The 22041-nt window shown below is 39.9% G+C and overlaps 1 protein-coding gene and 2 long non-coding RNA genes across 4 annotated transcripts in view; 1 reads left to right on the forward strand and 2 right to left on the reverse strand.

The window, feature by feature from the left end:
• TNFRSF11B (TNF receptor superfamily member 11b) overlaps nucleotides 1-9119 on the forward strand; it is a 29421-nt gene extending 20302 nt beyond the window's left edge. Inside the window, exons 3-5 of the mRNA XM_039227210.1 lie at nucleotides 3759-3950; nucleotides 6027-6251; nucleotides 8512-9119. Coding sequence (XP_039083141.1) covers nucleotides 3759-3950; nucleotides 6027-6251; nucleotides 8512-8900 — 806 coding nt within the window. The 3' untranslated portion in view covers nucleotides 8901-9119. The remainder of the gene's footprint in view (nucleotides 1-3758; nucleotides 3951-6026; nucleotides 6252-8511) is intronic.
• Nucleotides 8145-10311, reverse strand: LOC120228667. The gene is made up of 3 exons (XR_005527555.1): nucleotides 10137-10311; nucleotides 8567-8684; nucleotides 8145-8267 (listed from the first exon to the last, which is right to left on the reverse strand). It is a non-coding gene; the product is annotated as an uncharacterized LOC120228667 (long non-coding RNA).
• A 1533-nt stretch (nucleotides 10312-11844) lies between these two features.
• The window catches only part of LOC120228666, a 247575-nt gene continuing 237378 nt past the window's right edge, over nucleotides 11845-22041 (reverse strand). For both annotated transcript variants that reach the window (XR_005527554.1, XR_005527552.1), the window contains one exon: nucleotides 11845-12189. This is a non-coding gene — a long non-coding RNA (uncharacterized LOC120228666). The remainder of the gene's footprint in view (nucleotides 12190-22041) is intronic.

Genomic DNA, 22041 nt, shown 5'->3' on the forward strand with positions numbered 1-22041 from the left:
TTTGAAAGCTGCAACCCACATTTTTCCCTATCACATGCACAAAGCTTCCGAGGTAGTGGGTATTCTCGCGTGACTTGGGAAAATTAAGAATATTCACTTAATTTTCTGGAGGAAGTAGTAATCAGTATAGATTCTGATTACTCAGTTTGAGGCAGTGTTTCTCATCCTCAGCATTACTGACATTTGGGGCTGGAGAATTCTTTTGGTGGGCAGCTGTCCTGTGGATTAAAAAGTAGTTAGCAATATCCCTGGTCTCTACCCACTAGCTGCCAATAGCACTCTTCCCCCAGCTGTGATGCCCAAAAATGTCTCCAGACATTGCCAGTTGTACCCTGGATGTCAGAATCGTCTGAGGTTGAGATCCATTGGTTTAGAGGATGCTAATTATTTGTAATTTTTAAAAATATTTTTATTTATTTCTAGGAGAGAGAGAGAGAGAGAGACAGCATGAGCAGGGGTGGGCCAGAGAGAGAGGGAGACACAGACTCCGGAATAGGCTCCAGGCTCTGAGCTGGCAGCCAGCACAGAGCCCGACGCGGGGCTCGAACCCACGAACCGCGAGATCATGACCTAAGTGAAAGTCGGACGCTCAACCGACTAAGCCACCTAGGCGCCCCATTTGTAATTATTTTAACTTTCAGAAGTTGTGATACACACAGCCTAAATTATTGGATAGCAAATACATTAGGTTTAAAGACACACAAAGGAAACCTGCAAAAATTGAAATCTATTTCATTTCCTAAGTTGTGAACCACATACAAAGAATTACAGGAGGTGCACATTGAATGAATTTCTCTTAAAATGTCTCCAGCATGACTATTTGAGGGAGAAATTGGTGACATTTCCCAGCTTTTATTGGATGGTGCTTTCAGATTCAAAAGCTAAGCCAAACTGTAGGGAGTAAAACTCAACAAAAACAGATCCATTTAATTCAATTCAGTAAGTTGCATATGCAGGAAAATTAATTAAGCAGGTACTAAACAGTAGCTTGGAAACTAGAAAAGTTTGGGAAATAATGACAATATAAAGAAAGTTTTCTCACATAAGCGTGAAAATGTGTTTGTGGAATGAAGTAAGCGTGCCACCAGAAGACTTAGACAAAGAGACACATTTTATTCTGCTGGATCACCGTGGGGCTTATTTACCACGCCCTCCCTAAAAACCTTCAGGGCAGCTCTTCATGGAAAATAAGAGGTTTCCAGCCCAAAGAGAAGGAAGGACTATGTAGTGTTATTCCAAAAAGTATTAGCCATTCCGTGCTGTTGTTTTGAAGTCAGATCGTCTCCTCTCCATGTATTACTGACTTAATTCTGTCTGAGTTCTGTAATTCCTGTGTCATTCCTTATGGCTGGCATGATAGCATCCTCAACTGGAAAGCAGAGCTCCTCTCTCCATTCTGGTAGCTCTCATTTCACCTGTCAGATTATACCTTTTTATATTTCCACTGATATTAACAAGGCAACATCATTTACTCAGATGGACACATCTTTTTTCTTCCATAAAGTTCTAACAATGATAGAAGAGGGAAGTCCTGCTCAGAAAGGTCATTACATAAAGCTTCCAAATGTATTAAGAAACATTCACTTCCATTATTTTTGGATTCTGTTTGTTAAAGAACTTTACAGTGACATTACCTAAAAGAATGTCTTGCCTTTGACTTTCTCATTGGGATGCATGGCAAGACCTAAGCCCTCCATATGTATCTGAAGAATGACAAGATTCTTCTTCGTGCAGTTTGCTTTCCAGAACATGCGGCAGTTGGCAGAGGGAGACTTGGCTCCAGATGGCCAAGTCCACTGATTCCCAGTGTGTTAGCAATGAATGAATACTATGGAATTCTCACCCAAATACCTCTGTTTATGGTATTGTAGGAACTGGTGTGGAGCTGGGTCCCACTTAAGGGGAGAGGTGTAGTAAGAAAGTACTTGAAACAAAAAATTAGACTTCTGTGTAAGTTTTTTCTTAACATGATGTCACTGCAATGCTGGAAATGGCATGTGAAAATTTTAGGCTTGTAGTTTAACCTTTCTCTTTTTTCTTCTGCTAGCCCTTTGTCACTTTTACTGGTCAATTCATCATCATCAATCCTGTTAGAAGCAGCAGGAGCTAAAACTAGAGCCAAATCATTTTGCTCCTTCCTTCCTTTTTTATTTCTCTCTTTTTTCCCCTAACTTCCTTCTTCTCCTTCCTCTTTTCTTTCTTTTCTTTTTTCTTTTCTTCTCTTTTCTTTTCTTCTCTTTTCTTATTTCTTTTCCTTTTCTCTTTCTTTCTTTCTTTCTTTCTTTCTTTCTTTCTTTCTTTCTTTCTTCTTTCTTTCTTTCTTTCTTTCTTTCTTTCTTTCTTTCTTTCTTTCTTTCTTTCTTTCTATGTTTTGTTTATTTCTGAGAGAGGGAGAGAGACAGCATGAACAGGGGAGGGTCAGAGAGAGAGGGAGTCACAGACTGAAACAGGCTCCAGGCTCTGAGCTGGCTGTCAGCACAGAGCCCGACGCGGGGCTCGAATCCATGAACCGTGAGATCATGACCTGAGCTGAAGTCGGACGCTTAACCGACTGAGCCACCCAGGCGCCTCTCTCTCTCTCTCTCTCTCTCTCTCTCTCTCTCTCTCCCCCCCTCCTCTCCTCTCCTCTCCTCCCCTCTCCTCTCCTCTCCTCTCTGTCTTTCCCTCCCTCCCGTCCTTTCTCTGTTTCTCTTGCTCTCTTTCTTTCTCTCTTCTGGTTTTGATACCATGAGGTGGGAGGTTTGCATTTTTAATAAATGAAGTTTATTAACTTTCTGTAGCTTTCATGGTGTCCTTTTTGTATTTGTTATCTCCCCTGAGCCAGAATTGGCCTGGAAAAGCTACATTTGAATATTGAAGTCTGAATCTGTTCAACTGGCTTACACTAGATGGAGGTATTTTCATATGCAAATACACTGGAATGTATAATCTATCCACACATAATAGAGCCAAGGGATTGAAGGTATTAATCTTTAGTTGTTGACTGGTTCAAATTTTTCTAACCAGTGAGTTCTCCATACTTATCAAGTATCTTTCCACCATGAAATAAAATGCCCTTGCAATCACCCTTTCCTGAAATTTTAACGACTGTGCTCTTTTAAAGCTCGACAGTTTAAGCAAACAGTATATCATCTCGCATTTACTGTGTAGCTTAACTGCAGTCTTACGCTTTGGAGTCAGTGACCAACTTTATTGCCACCTTCAAAAGTTTGTTATAATGTTGTAAATTTTTACTTCTCAAGGTTAGCATACTTATGAGTTGCTTCACAATTAGGATTTGGGAAAGACAGAACTTCAGTAGGCATCGATTGGAATTTAACGATATGGCATTCAGTGGGTAGTGATCTCAAAGAATAACATTACAGCAGGTATGGAGCAGTTATCTTCTTGATTTTCCAGAAGAAATGGGTGAAGAATTATGGTTGACAACAAGACCTTACCGATGCTTCCCGCACAGGCGGGACAGATAAACACCCTTATTCTTCCTTTCCTCTCATCTCGTGTTTTGTAGGTAACAGCAAAACACATTTGTGTCTGAATGATAGGGATGGGAGACTGCCTGAAGGACTACTAACTGCAGAAGTTTTGTTCTTTCTGTCTAATGAAGGGAAAAATCAAAATGCCTCAAGTTCTGTGCAACATAATAGTAGCAGTAAAAACCAAGTGAAAAGTCTTTCCAAGGCTGTCTTTATTTAGAGGATGTCTGCTGTGAAAGTGCTTGGGAAAAAAGGTGCTAAATTGCTTGGTATTTTCTGTAGGAACCCCGGAGCGAAATACAGTTTGCAAGAGATGTGCAGATGGGTTCTTCTCGAATGAGACATCATCTAAAGCACCCTGTAGAAAACACACAAACTGCAGTGCATTTGGGCTCCTTCTAACTCAGAAAGGAAACGCAACTCATGACAATGTGTGTTCTGGAAACAGTGAATCGCCTCAAAAATGTGCAATAGGTAATTATATTTCACAATGTCAGCCTTTTCGTACCGCCTTTGAATTGAATACAAGACCCTCTGGCTACCTTCTTAGTGAAATTCCTGTTTTCCCATTCTTGAAGGTTAACCAGAGAAAACCATTCTCTGTTCTCTATGCGTCGCTGCTAACACTCCGAGTCAAAATCTCTCCAGAGGTCTCCCTGTGTCATGACTGTGCTCCCAAACTTGGCTTTCTGCCTTTCACACTTGAATCAAACCTTACCCATGGGGAAAGGGATGGTGTAAAGATTATGTCTAAGGCCAAACTAGTAGTCCAAATTGTAGAGGTTTTTTGGTAAGCTATGCGTTTTTATCACTTTTAAGAATAAAAATTGGCAACTAAGAAGCACTGTGACATAAACTGATAACAAATCAGAAAATACGAAACTGGCTTTATCATCAGTGGTATTACTGCCTGTATAGCACACAAGTTCTAAGTTCCTCTGGTTGTCCTAAACTCTGTATTCAGGAAGGGTCACTAGCTCCAAGTGCATTATGTGAATGCATCCCATGTTGGTGAAGACACTTGTCAGGATGGAGTCCTCACCTTTTCATTCCAACCACTAGACTAATCTCAGACCTTCTATCAAGGATGCATCACACCGAAGATGACCTGCCTTGTAGCACCTTGACTTTCCCCCAGCATCTTTTTATATGACATAGTAGAATAAGAAACATAGGAATGGGGCTGAGACAGTTAAGATTCCAACCCACTTCCAACATTTCTTCACCATGTAATCAGAATCTTAGACAAGTCATTCAGCCTTTTTGCTTTCTTCTTCAAACAGTGGAATGAGGGAAGGGGTAACAAGAGGAGTGACTTCTAACTTTAAAAAACCTCTTTTCTTTATTTAATTTATTTTTAATTACCTATTTTTGAAAGAGAGAGAGAGAGAGAGAGAGAACACATGCATACACATATGAGCAGGGGAGGGGTAGAGGGAGAGAGAGAGAATCTCAAGCAGGCTCCACGCTCAGTGCCGAGCCTGACACGAGGCTTAACTCCATGACCACGAAATCCTGACCCAAGCTGAAGTCACGAGTTGGACACTTAACCGACTGAGCCACCCAGGTGCCCCTAATTTTATTTTTATCATTTATTGAGCATTTACTATGTGCCAGGTACTTTTGCTACGTGAGCTTTACTCTTTACAAAAACACTGTGAAGTTTGCTCAGGTTCAGTACAGGTGGTGAAGTGACAGAGTCAGAATTCAAACCCAGGTCTGATGAATCCAAAGACAAACTCTTAACCCTGGGATAAATGGACTCTACCCAGACACTCAGGCCATTGTACCTCTTTTCTAAATGACATATTTTTTGTATTTTCTTATTTTTCCACATAAAATATGCTTCTACATCTATATCCCTCCTTATTCTTAAAGGTAAACTATGTGTTTATGTGTGTGCAGAAAACAATATATTACTCCAGATTGCTTTTCCAGGTCCTAGAAACACAGTACTTATATTTGTTTTGACACTGATTTGCAAGTAACCTGTGGATGCTAGCTAAACTTTTAATAGGATATTTAAGATCTACATTAAAATACGTTAATGTGGGGGCGCCTGGGTGGCTTAGTCGGTTAAGCGTCCGACTTTCGCTTAGGTCATGATCTCGCAGTTCGTGGGTTTGAGCCCCGCGTCGGGCTCTGTGCTGACTGCCAGCTCAGAGCCTGGAGCCTGTTTCAGTCTGTGACTCCCTCTCTCTCTGACCCTCCCCTGCTCACGCTGTCTCTCTCTCTCTCCTAGAAATAAATAAAACATTAAAAAAAAAAACGTTAATGTGTACACTGAGTCATAGAATTTTTGCTGCAATTCATTTACAGCAATATTTTTGTTAGACATTTGTTAAACTATCCCCCCCCTCAAATGCCCTAAGGACATAAGCCCATTTGGGTTGACAATCAGCCACCAAAGGGTTGATTTTATTCAAACTTCCCATTTTAACATACTGTACTTTGAAAACCCCTATGGTGTTGGCTTATTTATTTATTTATTTATATAGACTTCCAAGAATTCAGTTGTTAAGTAAATCTTCACGGTTTGCCCGCTTTTAGATGTCACCCTGTGCGAGGAGGCATTCTTCAGGTTTGCTGTTCCTACGAAATTCACCCCTAATTGGCTAAACATCCTGGTGGACAATTTGCCAGGCACCAGGGTAAACGCAGAGGCCATGGAGAGAATAAAGCGGCAACACAGTTCACAAGAACAAACCTTCCAGCTACTGAAGTTATGGAAACATCAAAACAAAGATCAAGATATAGTCAAGAAGATCTTCCAAGGTATGGTAACCTGAAACACACAGACTGATCAGAAATCAAAGACACTCATTTATCATAAACAAGAAGAAGACTATGTACCTATTTAGTTGTGTGGATGATATTTGCCTTTTAGAATTATTCTTGGACTAAAAATGTTTTGACTAATCGATCGTGTAGAAGTGATCCCTAAAACGGTCATGTAATGTTTTATTCTCACCTCCTCCACACCCCAACTTCTTTTTTTTTTTAAGCTTGTTTATTTTGAGAGAGTGGGAGTGAGTAAGAGCAGGGGCGGGGCAGAGAGAGAGCAAGAGAGAATCTCTTATTGACAGTGTAGAGCCTAATGTGGGGCTCAAACTCACAAAGTGCAAGATCGGGATCTGAGCCCAAGTGGAGTCAGAAGCTTAACAGACTGATCCACCCAGGCACCCCTTTTTCTTCATACCCCAACTTCTTTTTAAAGTGTGTGAACAGGGGCGCCTGGGTGGCTTAGTCGGTTAAGTGTCCAACTTTCACTTAGGTCATGATCTCGGGGTTCGTGGGTTCGAGCACCGCGTTGGGCTCTGTGCTGACTGCCAGCTCAGAACCTGGAGCCTGTTTCAGTCTGACTCCCTCTCTCTCTGACCCTCCCCTGCTCACGCTCTCTCTCTCTCCTAGAAATAAATAAAACATTAAAAAAAATAAAGTGTGTGAACACCCTAAAATGAAAGACAATCCATGTCAAATACTGGACCTCAGGAATTCCACTTCCATCTCCCTTAGCAGTTTTATTAGCATCCCCTCTGGTCTACCTGGATGTTCTTTAAACTCTTTGGATCTTATCTTTCATTTCCTCCAAGAAGCTATGTTGTATTTATTTGTTAATTCTCTCCCGAGAGCCTCCAAGTGTCTTACAGATGTCCTCTCATTAATCCTCACAACATAGCCTATTTTAAAATTACCATTTTAATAGCATATGCTGTGAGGATTAATGAGATGAGGTCTTTAAAATGTTCTGGCTTCTTAGAGAAAAGGGCTAGTTAAAACCAAGAGCTCTCATGTTTTAAAGTTTTATAAAGAATCTTTTAGAAACTGTGTGTGGGCACCTGGTTGTCTCAGTCAGTTAAGCGTCTAACTTCAGCTTGGGTCACGATCTCGCAGTTCATGAGTTTGAGCCCTGCACTGATGGTGCAAAGCCTGCTTGGGATTCTCTCTTTCTCCCTCTCTCTACCCCTTCCACACATACTCTCTCTTTCAATGAATAAAAAGAAGGAAGAAGGTTTTCATGACTCAGATGATGTCAGTGAGAAACCATCTGCTCTCTACCTGTTAGTAGTTAGATGACTATGGAGTCCTATGCTTCCCTAAAAGTCTCCACCATCTGAAACTGAGGCAACAGATTTTAGGACACTGAGATCTTTGACAGCTGAATGCTTTCACTTGAGCAAAGAGTAAAGTTTTCTTCTGTTTTTGGCAAACAGAATATATTCTTTGAAAGTGTAATTAGCCCCGAAGCAGGAAAAAAAGGGGGTGGGTGGGTGAGTGAGTGGGATAGAGAATCAGAGACTGTTAGAATTGGAAGCAGCCAAATTCTCTATTTTATAAATAAGGACATTCCAGCCCAAAAAGATGAACTGACTTGCCTTAGGGCTCACAGACAGTAAATGACTCATGTCATAACATTAATGGAAATGTTAGATACTCCGTCTTATGTTTATGTCCTAGATCATTACTGAAACATTCTCTAGGCCATATGGATCCTATCATTCTTTTTCCTCATATTAGTGGGTTTTCAGATCTTCTTCTGGTAGTAACCCTCCGGTGCTATTTATTAAAGACCATTTGTCACACCTAACTCTTCAAATACGGTATATATCAGATATCAACTAATGAAAGTTTATATTACAAAATGGCTAACTTGAATACTTATATTTCTACTTTTCTGAAATGGTATGGTTTTAATTTTTCTAAGTTTTCTTAGAAAATAGAGTGATGTGTTTATAGTATTTTACTGTTCATTTCCAAAATTAGGGCTTTTCACAAAGCTTTGTTGGATACCTAGAATACATAAAGCATATTATCATTTATAACAAGAAATAAAATTCAATTCAGTTCTCAAAAATAACTAGCATCACTTAGCCCTCCCCATGTCCCCCCCCCATTAAAAAAGAAGGAGAAGGTTATCCTTAAAATAAGTTGATGAAATTCTGGGAGAACCTCCTTTTGCCTCACAGTAGTTTTGTGGCGGTGGCTTTAGAATATACATTATGTGAACCTCTCTTTGGGCTTTTGCTTTAAGCAGATATCGACCTATGTGAAAACAGCGTACAGCGGCACATTGGACACACAAACCTTACCTTCGAGCAGCTTCGCAGCTTGATGGAAAGCTTGCCGGGGAAGAAAGTCACCACAGAAGACATTGAGAAAACTGTGAAGGTATGCAAATCAAGTGAACAGATTCTGAAGCTGCTCAGCCTGTGGAGAATAAAAAATGGCGACCAAGACACTCTTAAGGCCCTGATGCATGCCCTGAAGCACTTGAAAACATACCACTTCCCCAAAACCGTCACTCAGAGCCTGAAGAAGACCATCAGGTTCCTTCACAGCTTCACCATGTACAGATTATATCAGAAGCTATTTTTGGAAATGATAGGGAACCAGGTCCAGTCAGTAAAAATAAGCTGCTTATAACCGGAAATGGTCACTGGGCTATTTCCTCACAATAGACGGGATCCAATGAATGAGTAAACTGTTTCTCAGGCACTTGACGGGGATACAATGATTTCTTTCTCATCACCAAGGACTAGATTTGGCCACAGGGCACAAAAAGAAACAATGGTGTGGAAAAAGAACTAACATCTCCTCCAAAAGTTCAATTAACCCCATATGGTTTATCTAACTGATAGATCTGGTCCAGTATCTACTGACTATATTTTCCCTTATTACTGCTTGCAGTAATTCAACTGGAAATAAGAAACTAGATTCCATTGTGCCATACTAAATATGGGAATGTCTAACTTAAATAGCTTTGAGATTTCAGCTGTGCTAGAGGCTTTTATTAGAAAGCCATATTTTTTTTTCTGTAAAAGTTACTAATATATCTGTAACACTATTACAGTATTTCTATTTATATTCATTCAGATATAAGGTTTGTACATATTATAATCCTAAGGGGAAATTGTGTAAGACAATTTTAGAAAGGAAAATATATATTCTGTTTATTATTATGACAAATGAGAGATAAAGTATATTTTTTAATGGGAAGTTTATAGCATTTCTTAATAGGTACTGCAATTCTTCCTATGTGGAGTATTTTTGTAATATACTTTTACCTGTATAAGTTGTAATATCATTTTTTAGAAAATGCATTACTTAGTCAATTGTTTAATGTTGGAAAGTATATGAAATATAAATTATCTGAATATTAGATGCTCTGAGAAACTGAATGTACCTTATTTAAAAGATTTTATGTTTTTACTATATAAACAATATCATTAAAGTTTTCAAGTTATTTTTCATCACTTTTCCTCTCGCTTTTATTTGAATCAGATATTAAAGGGTCTGAGCTTTCATAATTTTTCCTGTTCTTTTATCATTGGGACCACATGAGAATTGTTACAAATGCAGATTCCTGGGCCAATATATGGAGAAACTGGGGTGGCAGGTATAAACTTGCACCTTCAGTAAGTTCCAAAGTGACACTTACTACATTGAAACTGGAGAATCTCTGAAATCCAGCTTCGTATACAGGTGGTACAAACCACTTGCAACGGTCACGGCTAGCATCGAAAGACTCTAAGGTTTTTTGGTTGCAAGTAAGGGAAACAGACATTACTTAGTTTGAGGAAATAATCGGAAGAGTGGGGTATTGGGTCGAATGATGGTGTGCCCCCAAAATACAGTCACATCATAACCCCCAAAACTTACTTAGAAAAAAGGTCTTTGTGGAGGTAATTAAGGATCTTGAGATGAGGAAATCATCCTGATGGGCCCTAAATCCAATGGCAGGTGTCTCTCTGAGACACACACAAAGGGGAAAGACAACAGGAGAAGATGATGTGCAGACAAAGGCAGAGACGAGAATGATGGAGCCATAAACCCAGGAACCTACAGAAGGCAAGGAAGAAATTCTCCCCTAGAGCCTCCATAGTGAGTACAGTACTGCTGACAACTTGATTTTGGACTTCCGGCCTCCAGAAGTATAAAAGAATTATTGTTAATGTCTATTAAGGAAAGAAAAGTTTTTAGCCACTCAGTGCATGGTAATTTACCACAACAACTACAGAAAATTAATATGGGTTATATCCAAGCCACAGAGAAATAACAGAATTAAAATAACTCAGGGACCCTTGGGGGCAGAAGTTCCTACACTTTCTACTAGTCTTTCATTTCTGTATCTTTCAGCTCAAAATTTCAAACTCCCCGGAATAGAGACTCTGGTTCCTCTAGATTAGCATTGGTGTAGAGGCATGGCCAGTGACCATCTGTCTTTTCAGTTGCAATTCCCAAGAAGGGGGCATTGTTGTGAACAGGGTCTATTCCGTCCCATCATTTTGCAGGCTATAAATGTATGACTATGACTTAGAGTGTGGCATTGGCACTGCTCAGTCCTACCTTTGTGAAATCACATCCATTATGGCCACTTTGACAGAAGGACAGATCTATGTGAACACCACACAAACTCAAAAGCAGAGGCAAAGTCAAGAGGCTCAAAACCTGGAGAATCAGAACCCCACCATCGCAATACTTGAAGTGGAAAAAATTGTGGGAATTAAGTGCTGAAGGTTTAAGCAGCAGAACAGTAGTTAACAAGGAACCTGCATTTCCCCTCCAGAAGCTCCAGTTCTTCTGCCAGAGTTCCTATTTACAGAAAATGAAATGGCCCACTGGCACCAGCTAGGTTTAAGAAACATTGGAAAGTTAATGGCATCAAGCATAAATCACTGAAATGCTAATTTGATTGGCTTCCCTCATTGCTACTTTGGTTCACTCTACCTCAACCTTATCCTTGAAGGGAGATATGGTATATGACTTCACGTCTGTTTCTCTCTTTTTTTTTTTCACTTTCAATTTTAAAACAACTTTAGACTGACAGAATCACTGAAAGGATGATGTGAAGTATTCCTAGTGAGCTATTTTGTAAAATGTGTCTCAGTATCAGTCTTTCTGATGTTTTCTCACGAGTAGACCAATGTTACGGATCTGGGGGGAGAATATCGCGTAGTTAATGGCACTTCTCACATTGTATCAGGGCCAATGATATTAGCATGACTAATTACTGTTAACATTTACCTTTATAACTGAGTTAATTTCTATATATGATGTGAGATATGTATCGAAGCCCCTCCCCCCCTTATTTACACATGGTTTGGGTTGTTTCAACATGATTTATTGAAAAGACTAGCATTTTGCCATTCAATTGCCTTTGCATCTTTGCTAAAAATCAGTTGATGACATTTGTGTGGGTCTATTTCTGGATTCTCTATTCTGTTCCATTTATCTGTAAATCTGTCCTTTCACCAACATCACTCTGTCTTAATTACTTGCAATTTATAGTAGAGCTGAAGATTATTTCTGATGATTACTCTGTCACGTGATAGTATACTGGCTTTTTCTGGCTTTTTTGTATGTCTCATTTTTTTTTTTTTTATTAAAAGCCACATATGTTGAGTAGGTCAGTAGAAATCAGGGTAAAGAGTTTATATTCCTGGATATGGGCATGCCTTTCCTTCTGCTAGAATTATAATGGAAGGCTTTGCATTAATCCAATTAGTAATTCACCGATTTTGTCCATTTCTTTCTCTTCCTTTCTTCTTCTCTCCTCTTCCTTTCTTTCTTTCTCTTTCTTTTTGCAATGGTTATACTCAGTGCCTCAGAGGTCTCAAATTCCAATAGTTTGTTTCTGTGGTGATGTATATCAGAGCAATGCTTGTTTGAGTTTTAGATCTTCCCCTTGAGCTGTTCATCAAAAATCTTCTGCCTGAAAACAAACAAACAAACAAACAAACAAAATGGGGCACCTGGGTGGCTTGGTCAGTTGAACGTCTGACTTCAGCTCAGGTCATGATCTCACAGTTTGTGGGTTGGAGCACTGCGATGGGCTTGCTGCTCTCAGCTCAGAGCTTGCTAAAGATCCCATGTCTTGTTCTCTCTCTGCCTCTGTCCCACTCACACTATCTTTTTAAAAAATAAACATTAAAAATAAAAGTTTCTGTCTGCACATTCTTACTCCTCTCTTATCCCTTGTCTAGCAGCATTTTGCTGTTATTTGTCATTTGAAGTCCACCGGTTGTGGGTTGCACTTAATTCTGCCCATTGCCCCAAGAATAGACTTTATTTGCATCCTGCTCCCTTTCGTCAGCTGTAATGAGCGGGCAGGACCATCATTCCAGAACCAGCTGGTTTTCCTTTCCCCCTGCCACACTGATGTTTTCATTTGTCTGGGTGAGGGGTCTTACTTCACCCTATAGGGCTAGTTCCCCTCCCTCCAGAATCTTATGGTTCATTCTAATCTATTCTGTGAGTGCTCAATGGAGTTCTTGGAGAAGGAGCCTGCAAAAATGTTGAAGTAGGTTATCACGTGGATGTGATCACTGGTTGACCTGAGAGCTGAACAGAAGACAACTGGAGACTCATCACCTAGACCCTCTCCTTGGAACATACATTCTTCCCACCATTCCTACACTGGGAGACATTTCTAGGGTGTAGCCCAGGAGAGAAATGGGTTATTGGGACCATCGGGACTGAATACATGATGGATCCCCCATTAATGCCTCTATAGAAATGTTAAGAATCTGGTGGGCAAGTGTAGAGATTTACATATTTTGCAGCTACCCAAGACAAGCCTTGTATGTAATTCTCTTACTAATTAGGACTGACACCTACTACTTAGAGTGGTCTGTGTCTTTCTTCACTCTCCCCTTGCTCTCCATGTATGGGGACCAATTTCAGATTTCCCCCGAGAAGCTTGCAAGGTTGCAAAGCAACAAAAAGGGCAAATACTCTTCCAATTTCTGCAGCACCCAGTTCTACACTATTCCACCAGCCCACACATAGCCTTCACCAACTTCCAAGCTCTCTTAGCTGAGCTCTTCCTATTCACGTACAGTTTCATCTACCCTCGAAGAGAGGCACAAATTTGTAGGCTCTCTCTCCCTGGAATCACTATCTCTTTTTAGATTTTGGGCCATATTTGTTTTATGACCTCAGGTCTCTCATGATTGGCTAGCTTGTTTGTTTTAAGACTATTTTTTAAGAGAAGTCTGGGATTCACAGGAGAATTGAGAGGAAGGTACAGAGATTCCCTACATCCTTCCTGGTCCCGCACATGCACAGCCTCCCTTACTATCAATACCCCCTGCTGAAGAACCTACACTGACACATCATTATCATCTGAAGTCCACAGTTTACATTAGGGTTCATTCTTGGTGTTATGCAGCCAATGTTTTTTTTTTTATTTTCTTTTAAGTCATGAAAGTGAATTTAGTTGCTTTTTGTTTGTTTGCTTGTTTGCTTGTCATAAGTTTGAGAACATCACCAATTCCAGCTCTTTGCATCCTTCCCAAGAGGATGCTAGAACTGGTCAATTCTGTCATTTAAAAATTTGATGTGACAGTTTGGGTGGGAGTTTAAACTACCCTCATGAGTCCAAACACACTGTGTCCCCTTGTTCATCCAGAAACCTACACAAGCTGTGAAATATTTTTGATGGATTAGTATTATGGACTAAAGGATATAGACCAAGAAATAATTTGAAAATACTTATTCTAGACTGGTCATGTAAAATATTCATAAGTTTTTACTTATGAACCATGAATCTGTTCCACTTATTTTATTAAGCATCTTATCCAATAGACTATCTTCAGTATTTTATTCATATGTTGAAAATCCAATTTGTTAATTCATTGAAAATAATATTTGACTGCCAAATTATAGTACTCAGTACAGTGCACTTTATACTCAGTTCTAAGCAAGAGATACAGTGGTAAGCCATCATTACTCCCAGGAGCATAGTTTTGAGTTATTTTAATTTGCTATTTGTGAGACCATCCCTGTCAAACACAAAGGTGTTTATATACTCAGGTGTAGAAATTGGTGTAAGAGAAAAGGAAAGCTTTGAGAACAGAAAACTCTATGTTCTTCTTTGCCAATGCAGAGACTGATAGCCTTGGAAGTAGCTTCTTTTCGAATTATTTTGTACCTCTGAAGATGTTTCCTAACTGATACCCAAACTCAACCTAAGGGTTAAACTTTTATTATTATCTTCCCTTGATTAAAGCTCAAAAACAGAGGCTGCTACCAGTTCAATTAGTGTCATGATGACCATTGATATTGAATAATACCATATGCTCTAATTCTTTGACTTTCTTGCTGTTATTTTCCAAATTTCTCTCTCTTCACACCTAGGAAACTATAAAACAGGGATTTAATAGTAATAATAACCAGCAGCATTTATTTCTGCAGGTGAGTTTAAATACATCTTCCTGAAGATGGTTACAAGAGAGTTGGAGGGACAAGATATACACATGGCAGAGTGATTGCTAATACCAGACAATATATACTTAGTACCAATTGAATTGCATAAACATAGCACATTCATCAAATGTCATCTCTGAAGCCCAGGGTAGGCCAAGAAGCAGTAACTTCAGCTAGGTTTTGTGGTCACGTCTAGGCAGAGAGAAGGAAGTGGGATATAGACATAAGGAATAGTATTGGAAAAGCCATAGTGGCTAAAATGTACATAACATGTTGAGGAAACATTGTCTAGACTCATGTAGTTTATATAAAAGTTTAAAGAGTAGAATAAAATAAGCTTGAAGAAGTTTATTATAGCACACTGTGGGTTGTAAAACTAACTGCTTTATCTACCCAGAACTCTTTGGTTTAGTCTGGTCAGCACCTCCTTCTTTTAGGGAATTGCTCTCTCTCACCCCCAACCCCCAACTCAACCACATAATTCCAGTGGGGTCTGACAATAACAGCCTCTCTTTCTATGCACCCAACTCTTCCCATTGCTACACCAGGGCATTTAGTGAAAGACCTTCATTAGGATGTCTGCACATTTGGAATTACTTAAAGACAATTTTTTTCCTGTCCAATGAAAATCCATAAAAGTGTGAGCCTAAGCTGCCAGAGGCACAGAGAAAGAGAGCTATCAGAGAGAACTAGGGAAAAGAGACAAGCAAAGAATCCTGATGATGTTCAAGCCCTTGGTTCTAGCCACATCTTTTCTTCCTGTTATTTAGTTTCATGGACCAATGACCTTCCCTTTCACCCAAGTCAGTTCCTGTAATTCATAAACAAGAGTCCTGATTAATATAGAGAGTAAATAAGATGTACTTGCTTGCCAGACAAAGTTGTTTGGATTTGAAGAGCTAACTGAAATGGCTGTGAGGTTCTATCCTTCTGAGAATCTTTTATTTCATAAAATTTGCTTATAAACATAGTAGGAACCATTGAAGTTTTAGGAAAGATATTGATGTTTGTAAGGCAGAATTTCAAGAAGATTACTGTGGCAGAAGCATATAGAATGGATTAGAGCAGAAATAGTTTAGAGACTATTAAACCAGAAGAGCTGACCATTAGAACAGTTCAGCCATGAGGTAAATAGGCAACTCAGACTGCAGGTGGGAGCCCAGAGTGGAAAGGAAAGGTCACAGTAAAGAACGATTAATCTTTCCAGGACAGTCATCAGAGGAGAAGCACCATCACTGGGCATTTGGTTATGACTAATGGATTGAGATTCCTGTCTTTTTCCAAATATTAAATACAAAATAAGTCTCCCATTTCCTTGGGTTTTCTTGAGTCTTTTCCCAGGGAAATCCACCTCATCTTTTGAGACACAAAAGCTTAAGTCATATTTCCACAAAAATCCTTCTAACTAAAACAAAGACGTCTTCCAAATTGACATTTCAATAGCAATTTTGGTTTTTCATGACTCACTGACTTCAGACAAGAGGAGGTAAACAGGACAGATCATGCATAAAACCTGTGTCCTTCTCATGGAATCACAGGTTTCTGAGAGACAACACGAGGTCATCTGTTTATCTCTCCTACCTTCTCCAGCCATTCCTAAACCCTCCTGGAGAGTGATGACCTTGGATTTAAGCATTTTTAAAGCATCTTGTTGCTATAGTGATTTCCCTCCAACACACACATGTACACACACACAGCAGACATACATGCGCATGCACACACATACACACATGCCCACACAGGTACACACACACACATGTACACACACAGAGCCAATGGAACCTAATTTCAGGACTTAATAGCTCTCACTCTGACATTGAGATTGGGCAAAAATGTTATCTTTAATAGAAACTCCTACTTTCTTGGGATTTTGGAGTAGGTGGCCTTTATAGATTGTTCCATCCTAGTGTTTATCAACCTGACCGAATCAGAAGCATCACTTGGGATATTTGTTCAAAATATACATTCTCTAGCATCCTACCAGGATGAATTTTGAGTCACGGTAAGGACTGGAGTGCTAGAGTTCTTATTGGGCAATTGTGGGAAATATTGTTGTATCTAATCCTTAAGGATCCAAATGAGGCTGCAAGAAATTAAATTGCACCACTGCTGTCCAAACTCAGAGCCCCTCAGTCCTATCAAGATTCTTGTTTAACTTTGTGCTTGTCTTAATGAAAATGGGGGACCACCAGCATCCTCTTGGGGGTGTGTTTAATTCCACTGCGCATGTAACTGTCATTGCACTTAATGCCTGACAGTTTAACTGTCTCCCTTGATGCTGATGTTATGGCATTACTATCAACAGCAATAATAATAATCTCTACAGTCTAGGAAGTGCTTTCCTGTGAGATCTAGGTCCATTTTGGTTCTGAGAAAACAATGTTTTATAAAGGCAAAAGCTAGGAAGTTGCTGATTCATCTTATTTGCCATTGTTTGTACATTGACCCTGGTACTCACTATAAATGCCCTTTATTGAGAAGTTGTAAGGAACAAAGCCCTATACTTAAGACCATTACAGACAGCATCTCATTAAATTCCAAGAACCCAGTTATCATATCATCATCATTTTCCAAAATGCCCATACCCTTCAGCTGAATTCCCCTGATATCTGCCATTCTTTTACTGGGACCTCTATTATTGTCTACTGCTTGGCCTGGGTGTAATATTTGCCAGACCTAGTCACAACTATCTCAAGTCTTATACATTCTTCCAATGGTCTATCTCAATTACACCTTTGAATTTAAGTTTGAGATATCAAACATTACAGCAAGAGTCAAGAAGGAAAAAGAAAAAAAAAAAACCCTACAATTTTGAAAAACAGAAATCCACTAGCCAGGAATCCAAGAGTAATGGTTTTGCATGGAAAACTCCATCTGTTTTTTGTGGGATCTGGATCATATTTTTCCCTCCAGCCACGAGAATGTGCCACTCAAAAGGATCTGCTTTGGACGGTGACAAGATGTACTCTGCCATTAAGCACTCGTGGCAAGGAAAGCATCCAGGATTTACTTACTAAGAGGTGATGGCAAAAGAAGTAAGCTTTGCTAAAGCCTCCAGAATAAATTTCTGTCTAAATCCAAACCATGGATTTGAGATTGGATATAAAAAAATACCTTAAAGCCAATAGACTGGCATTTGGGTGTAGCTGGCATGGTATGTTTTCCTAATTATTTGAAAATATGCTCTGTTGACTAAGCCACACTTAAAGAATAGGGAATATCATAATAAAGTTTCTAGAAAAAATAAAATCTCATGGGATCTGGGAATAAAAGAAAAGTAAGAGCAGATTCTACCTCCAAATAAGTAGCTGTCTTTCTCAGAAGCAGGCCTGCATGGGTTAATAAACCTTCAGTAAAGGAAAAAGGGATTGGAAGTGAGGTACACCTAATTTTAAATCCTGTCTTTTCTCCTAAACAGTGTAATTGCTTTGGGGTTTAGCCTCCCTGTCTGCACAACTGATGGAATAAAACCACAGAAGCTTATCTGGTCACCCCACGGAAGTTACTATCACAGCACTTGGCATAGCAAGCAAGGGCTTTCTAAAACTTACTCCTTCACAAGGGAAAAATTCACATAAGGGATGGCACCCAACCATTTTGGGTGATCATTTGAGGGAAATGATAAACAGGCATTCCTCCAGGAAACGACGCTGGTTATTTGATTCAGAGCTATAACCACTTTACCACAAAAGGGAAGAGAGGCGAGATAGGAGGAGGCAGTTGAAGGGACATGGAGGCATCTGCAGGCCTGGCTTTCACTGGGGGCCCCAGACATGCTGGTCCTCCCTGGGGCAAGTCATTGAAGCCTATGGTGTGCCGGTGGCTGTTCAGAGTATCCACACAGTGCACCAGTGGCTGAGATGAGTTTGGACAAATGTGGTGCCAAGCTGTTGCAAGAACTGCAGATTCAGCAGATATGGGCATTGTAGGGATGTCCTCCCTTCCCACGCATAGCAGAGATGGTGAATTTTCAATTACAGTAAGACCCTCTTACAGACAAAACTCTAATGGCCACTGACATTTGAGAGGTTGAGTCAGCATATCTCCCCAAAGTCCGATAGTTGACTGAATGTTCAGTGAAGCCACATCAATCACTTTGACTTCCTTTTGATGAACTGGATGAAAGGAAATCTTGCTCAGAAAGAACCATTCCATTTGGAAGTAATCTTAAAGGATGGTTGAAAATAACAATCACTGAACATTTGTCATGTGCCAAGATCTTACCTTCTTATGTTCAGTCTCTTAACAGCTTTACAAATTAGGGCTTAATATTACCATTTTAAAGATAGAGGGCTATGGCCCAAAGAGAGTAACTTACATGCCCATTTCATAGCAAATGAGTAATGGAAACCCCATTTGCACTGCATTTTGTCTTTAAGACACCCTGATATTTCATTATATCACACTGGCTCAAAGACATTGGGGAAGTCACAATGGACAATTAAGAACCACAATGTGAGTATTTTGGGTGTTGTATTTAATGTTCTCTGCTTTTTCTTTTGGCCTTCGTGTTGAAGGGGAAACAAGTTTCACACACTTCTGAGTTTTGCCCACAGATATTTATATCATGTACTATCTCCCTATTCTGCTTCCACCCCAACAAGGTGAGGAGGAATTCAGTTTTGACATTAACTATCAGAATTCAATTCTGACACTAGCCAGAGGTTTGACATAGACCTCGCAGGTTAAGGGCAAAGTCCTCCACCAGACTTCCTCCATTTCAGAGGTTACAAGCCACAAGTCTCATGGGTCTTCAGGCCACAGAAACTTTGGACAGACTGGCTACAAAAGAAAGGGGTGCCCCACATCCCTGGCTTCAATGATTTGCTAGACTGACTCTCAGAACTCAGGAAAGCACTATACTTATGACTGTACTTTTTATAAAGGATCCCCTTAGGGGTAAGATCTGGGAAGGTCCTAGATATGGAGTTTCCATGCCCTTTCCCAGGGGAATCACATGCATCACCCCCACCCCCAAACCTATCACAGCAATAATGTGTTTACTAACCAAGAAGCTCCACTGTCTAGTTTTTACTGGAGTTTCATTACATGAGCATGTTTGATTGGACTCAATTTCCAGCCCTCCTCTATGCCACAGATGTCAAGGTAGCTCAAAGTCCCAACTCACTAATCAACATGGTGGGTCTTTCTTGTGACCAGTCCCTACACTACAATTATCTAGGGACCTACTGGGAGCCATTTCATTAGCATAAAAATGACTTGGGATAGTCCACAGATTAGAGTCTCCCTCCCAAGAACAAAAGCCAGAAAAATTCTTTATTATATGCCATCACCCTATGCCATCCCAGTCTCTAGATTTGTTCTGTTTTCTAGCACCTTCAGATCTATCAGGGATACCACCAACCACCCTTTAAGCCTGAAACCCTGGAGTTTTCTTTGGCTGTCTTTCCTTTGCCCTTCTCAAGTAGCATAATTTCCCCTGGGCTGATTTTCATATCTAGATTTCCTGAATTCATCCTCTCCTCTCTGCTTCTACTACCACCATTATGTAACACTGTCATTTAGAATTCGAACCATCAGAATCCTAAGTTGTTGAGGAACTTCTTGACTGATCTGCTTTCCCCACCTTCACTTACTTCAATTTTTCTTGCACACAACTATCAGATCAATCTTCCTTAAACATCCAAGTAATTAGTGGTGATTTGTTCCTCTAAGCAGCTTGAATGAGAATACTTTTTCTCTGTGCAATCATGTCCCCTGCGACATTATGCTTCTTTGCCTTTTTTGCTCAAAGTGGAGATCAGAAAAATCACCAGCATTCTAGCCTTGAGGAAAAGTACACAGTATGGTAACTGGAATGAGCACTGATTCTAGAGTCTTGGGTTTGAATCCAAGCTCAATTGCAGGCTACAGATGCCTACATTGTAAAGGCATTGCATAGGGGAGAGGTGTGAGGGGTGCAGCACATATATACTTATACACAGAAATTCAAATCTGCAGTTAAATGGATATTTTTCATGCTACCACAAATTTCTCTAAACCCTTTTAAGTGCCTTTTAAGGCACTGTATTAATTTCTTATACCACTGAAACAAATTACTATTAACAGAGGTTTAAACAATATGAATAAATTTTCTTATAGTTTTAGAGGTCAGAAGTCCAAAATGAGTTTCACTAGGCTAAACTGAAGGTGTTGGCAAGGCTGTGTTCATCCTGGATGCTCTGAGGTAGCACCTGTTTCCTTATTTTTTCCAGCTAGAGGCCACCTGCTTTCCTTGAGTCTGTTCTCTGTCTTCAAAGCCAGGCTAAGTTGGCCCAAGTCCGTCTCATGTTACCATCTCTCCGGTTCTCCCTCCTCTGCCTGTTTCTTCCACAGTTAAGGACCCATGTGATTACATTGGGTCCACCTGAATAATCCAAGCTAACTCCCCATTTTAACATTAGTTAATTAACAACCTTAACATATCTGCATCCTTAATCCCCCTTTGCCATATAAGGTAACATACTCAGAGGTCCCAGAGATTAGGAAATGGACATCTTTGGTAGGGGAGGGCATTACTCTGTCTCATGCCAAGTTCAGGTGAAATATTACCCATGAAGCTTATCCTGATGACTCTCATTTATATTGCTCTCTTTCCTCTAATTCAGGATTGTCCAATTTTGTCAGCTGTGACACTTTAAAAAATATTAATGTTTGGGTCCCTTTCCTGAGTCTGGGGGGTTAAACTGGTCCAAAGTGTGACCTGAGCAAAGGACGTTTCTACAAAGCTTCCCCAATGATTCTAATATGCAGCCAAGATTGAGAACCACTGCTCCAGTAAATGTCTGTGTTTTCCTTCTTATCTGTCAATGCAGAGAGGAGGTATCACATGATAATTAAAAGGAAGACTGCACAATGCCTGTATTCCTATCTCTTGGCTCCACTTCTAACTAGTGGTCAAACCTTGAGCTGTTTAAGCAATTCCTCAGTGCTTCTGCTTCTTCATTTGTAAACTGGGAGGAATAATATGGCCCCCTAGAGTTGTTGAGAAGGTTGAATAATGTAATGCATATAAAAGCGTTTCGTGTAGCACCTGTCTTATCTTTGAAACTCACCTAAAAGCTTTGCCTGGGCATAACTAACCACTCTTTCTGTGGTTCTCAAAAAAAACTTGTTATTTGATGGATAGAAAACAAGCAAGTGTGGCCAAACCACATGATTGCAGCTCTTTGAGCCATAAATCTTATTTTAGTTTATTTTTAGAATAGTCCTGTCATATCTTTGCTCTCCAAATATCTTCAACCAGTGTAAGCTGAATGCACATTAGAATCTTTTTGGAAGCTTTTTAAGAGTATCAGGCCCAAGACTCTCCCCCCCCCCCCCCCCCCCGCCCTTTCTGGAGGTATTAACTCAACTG

Source organism: Hyaena hyaena, unplaced genomic scaffold, assembly GCF_003009895.1.
Source record: "Hyaena hyaena isolate Hyena2069 unplaced genomic scaffold, ASM300989v1 scaffold_26, whole genome shotgun sequence".
NCBI classification, from domain to species: domain Eukaryota; kingdom Metazoa; phylum Chordata; class Mammalia; order Carnivora; family Hyaenidae; genus Hyaena; species Hyaena hyaena.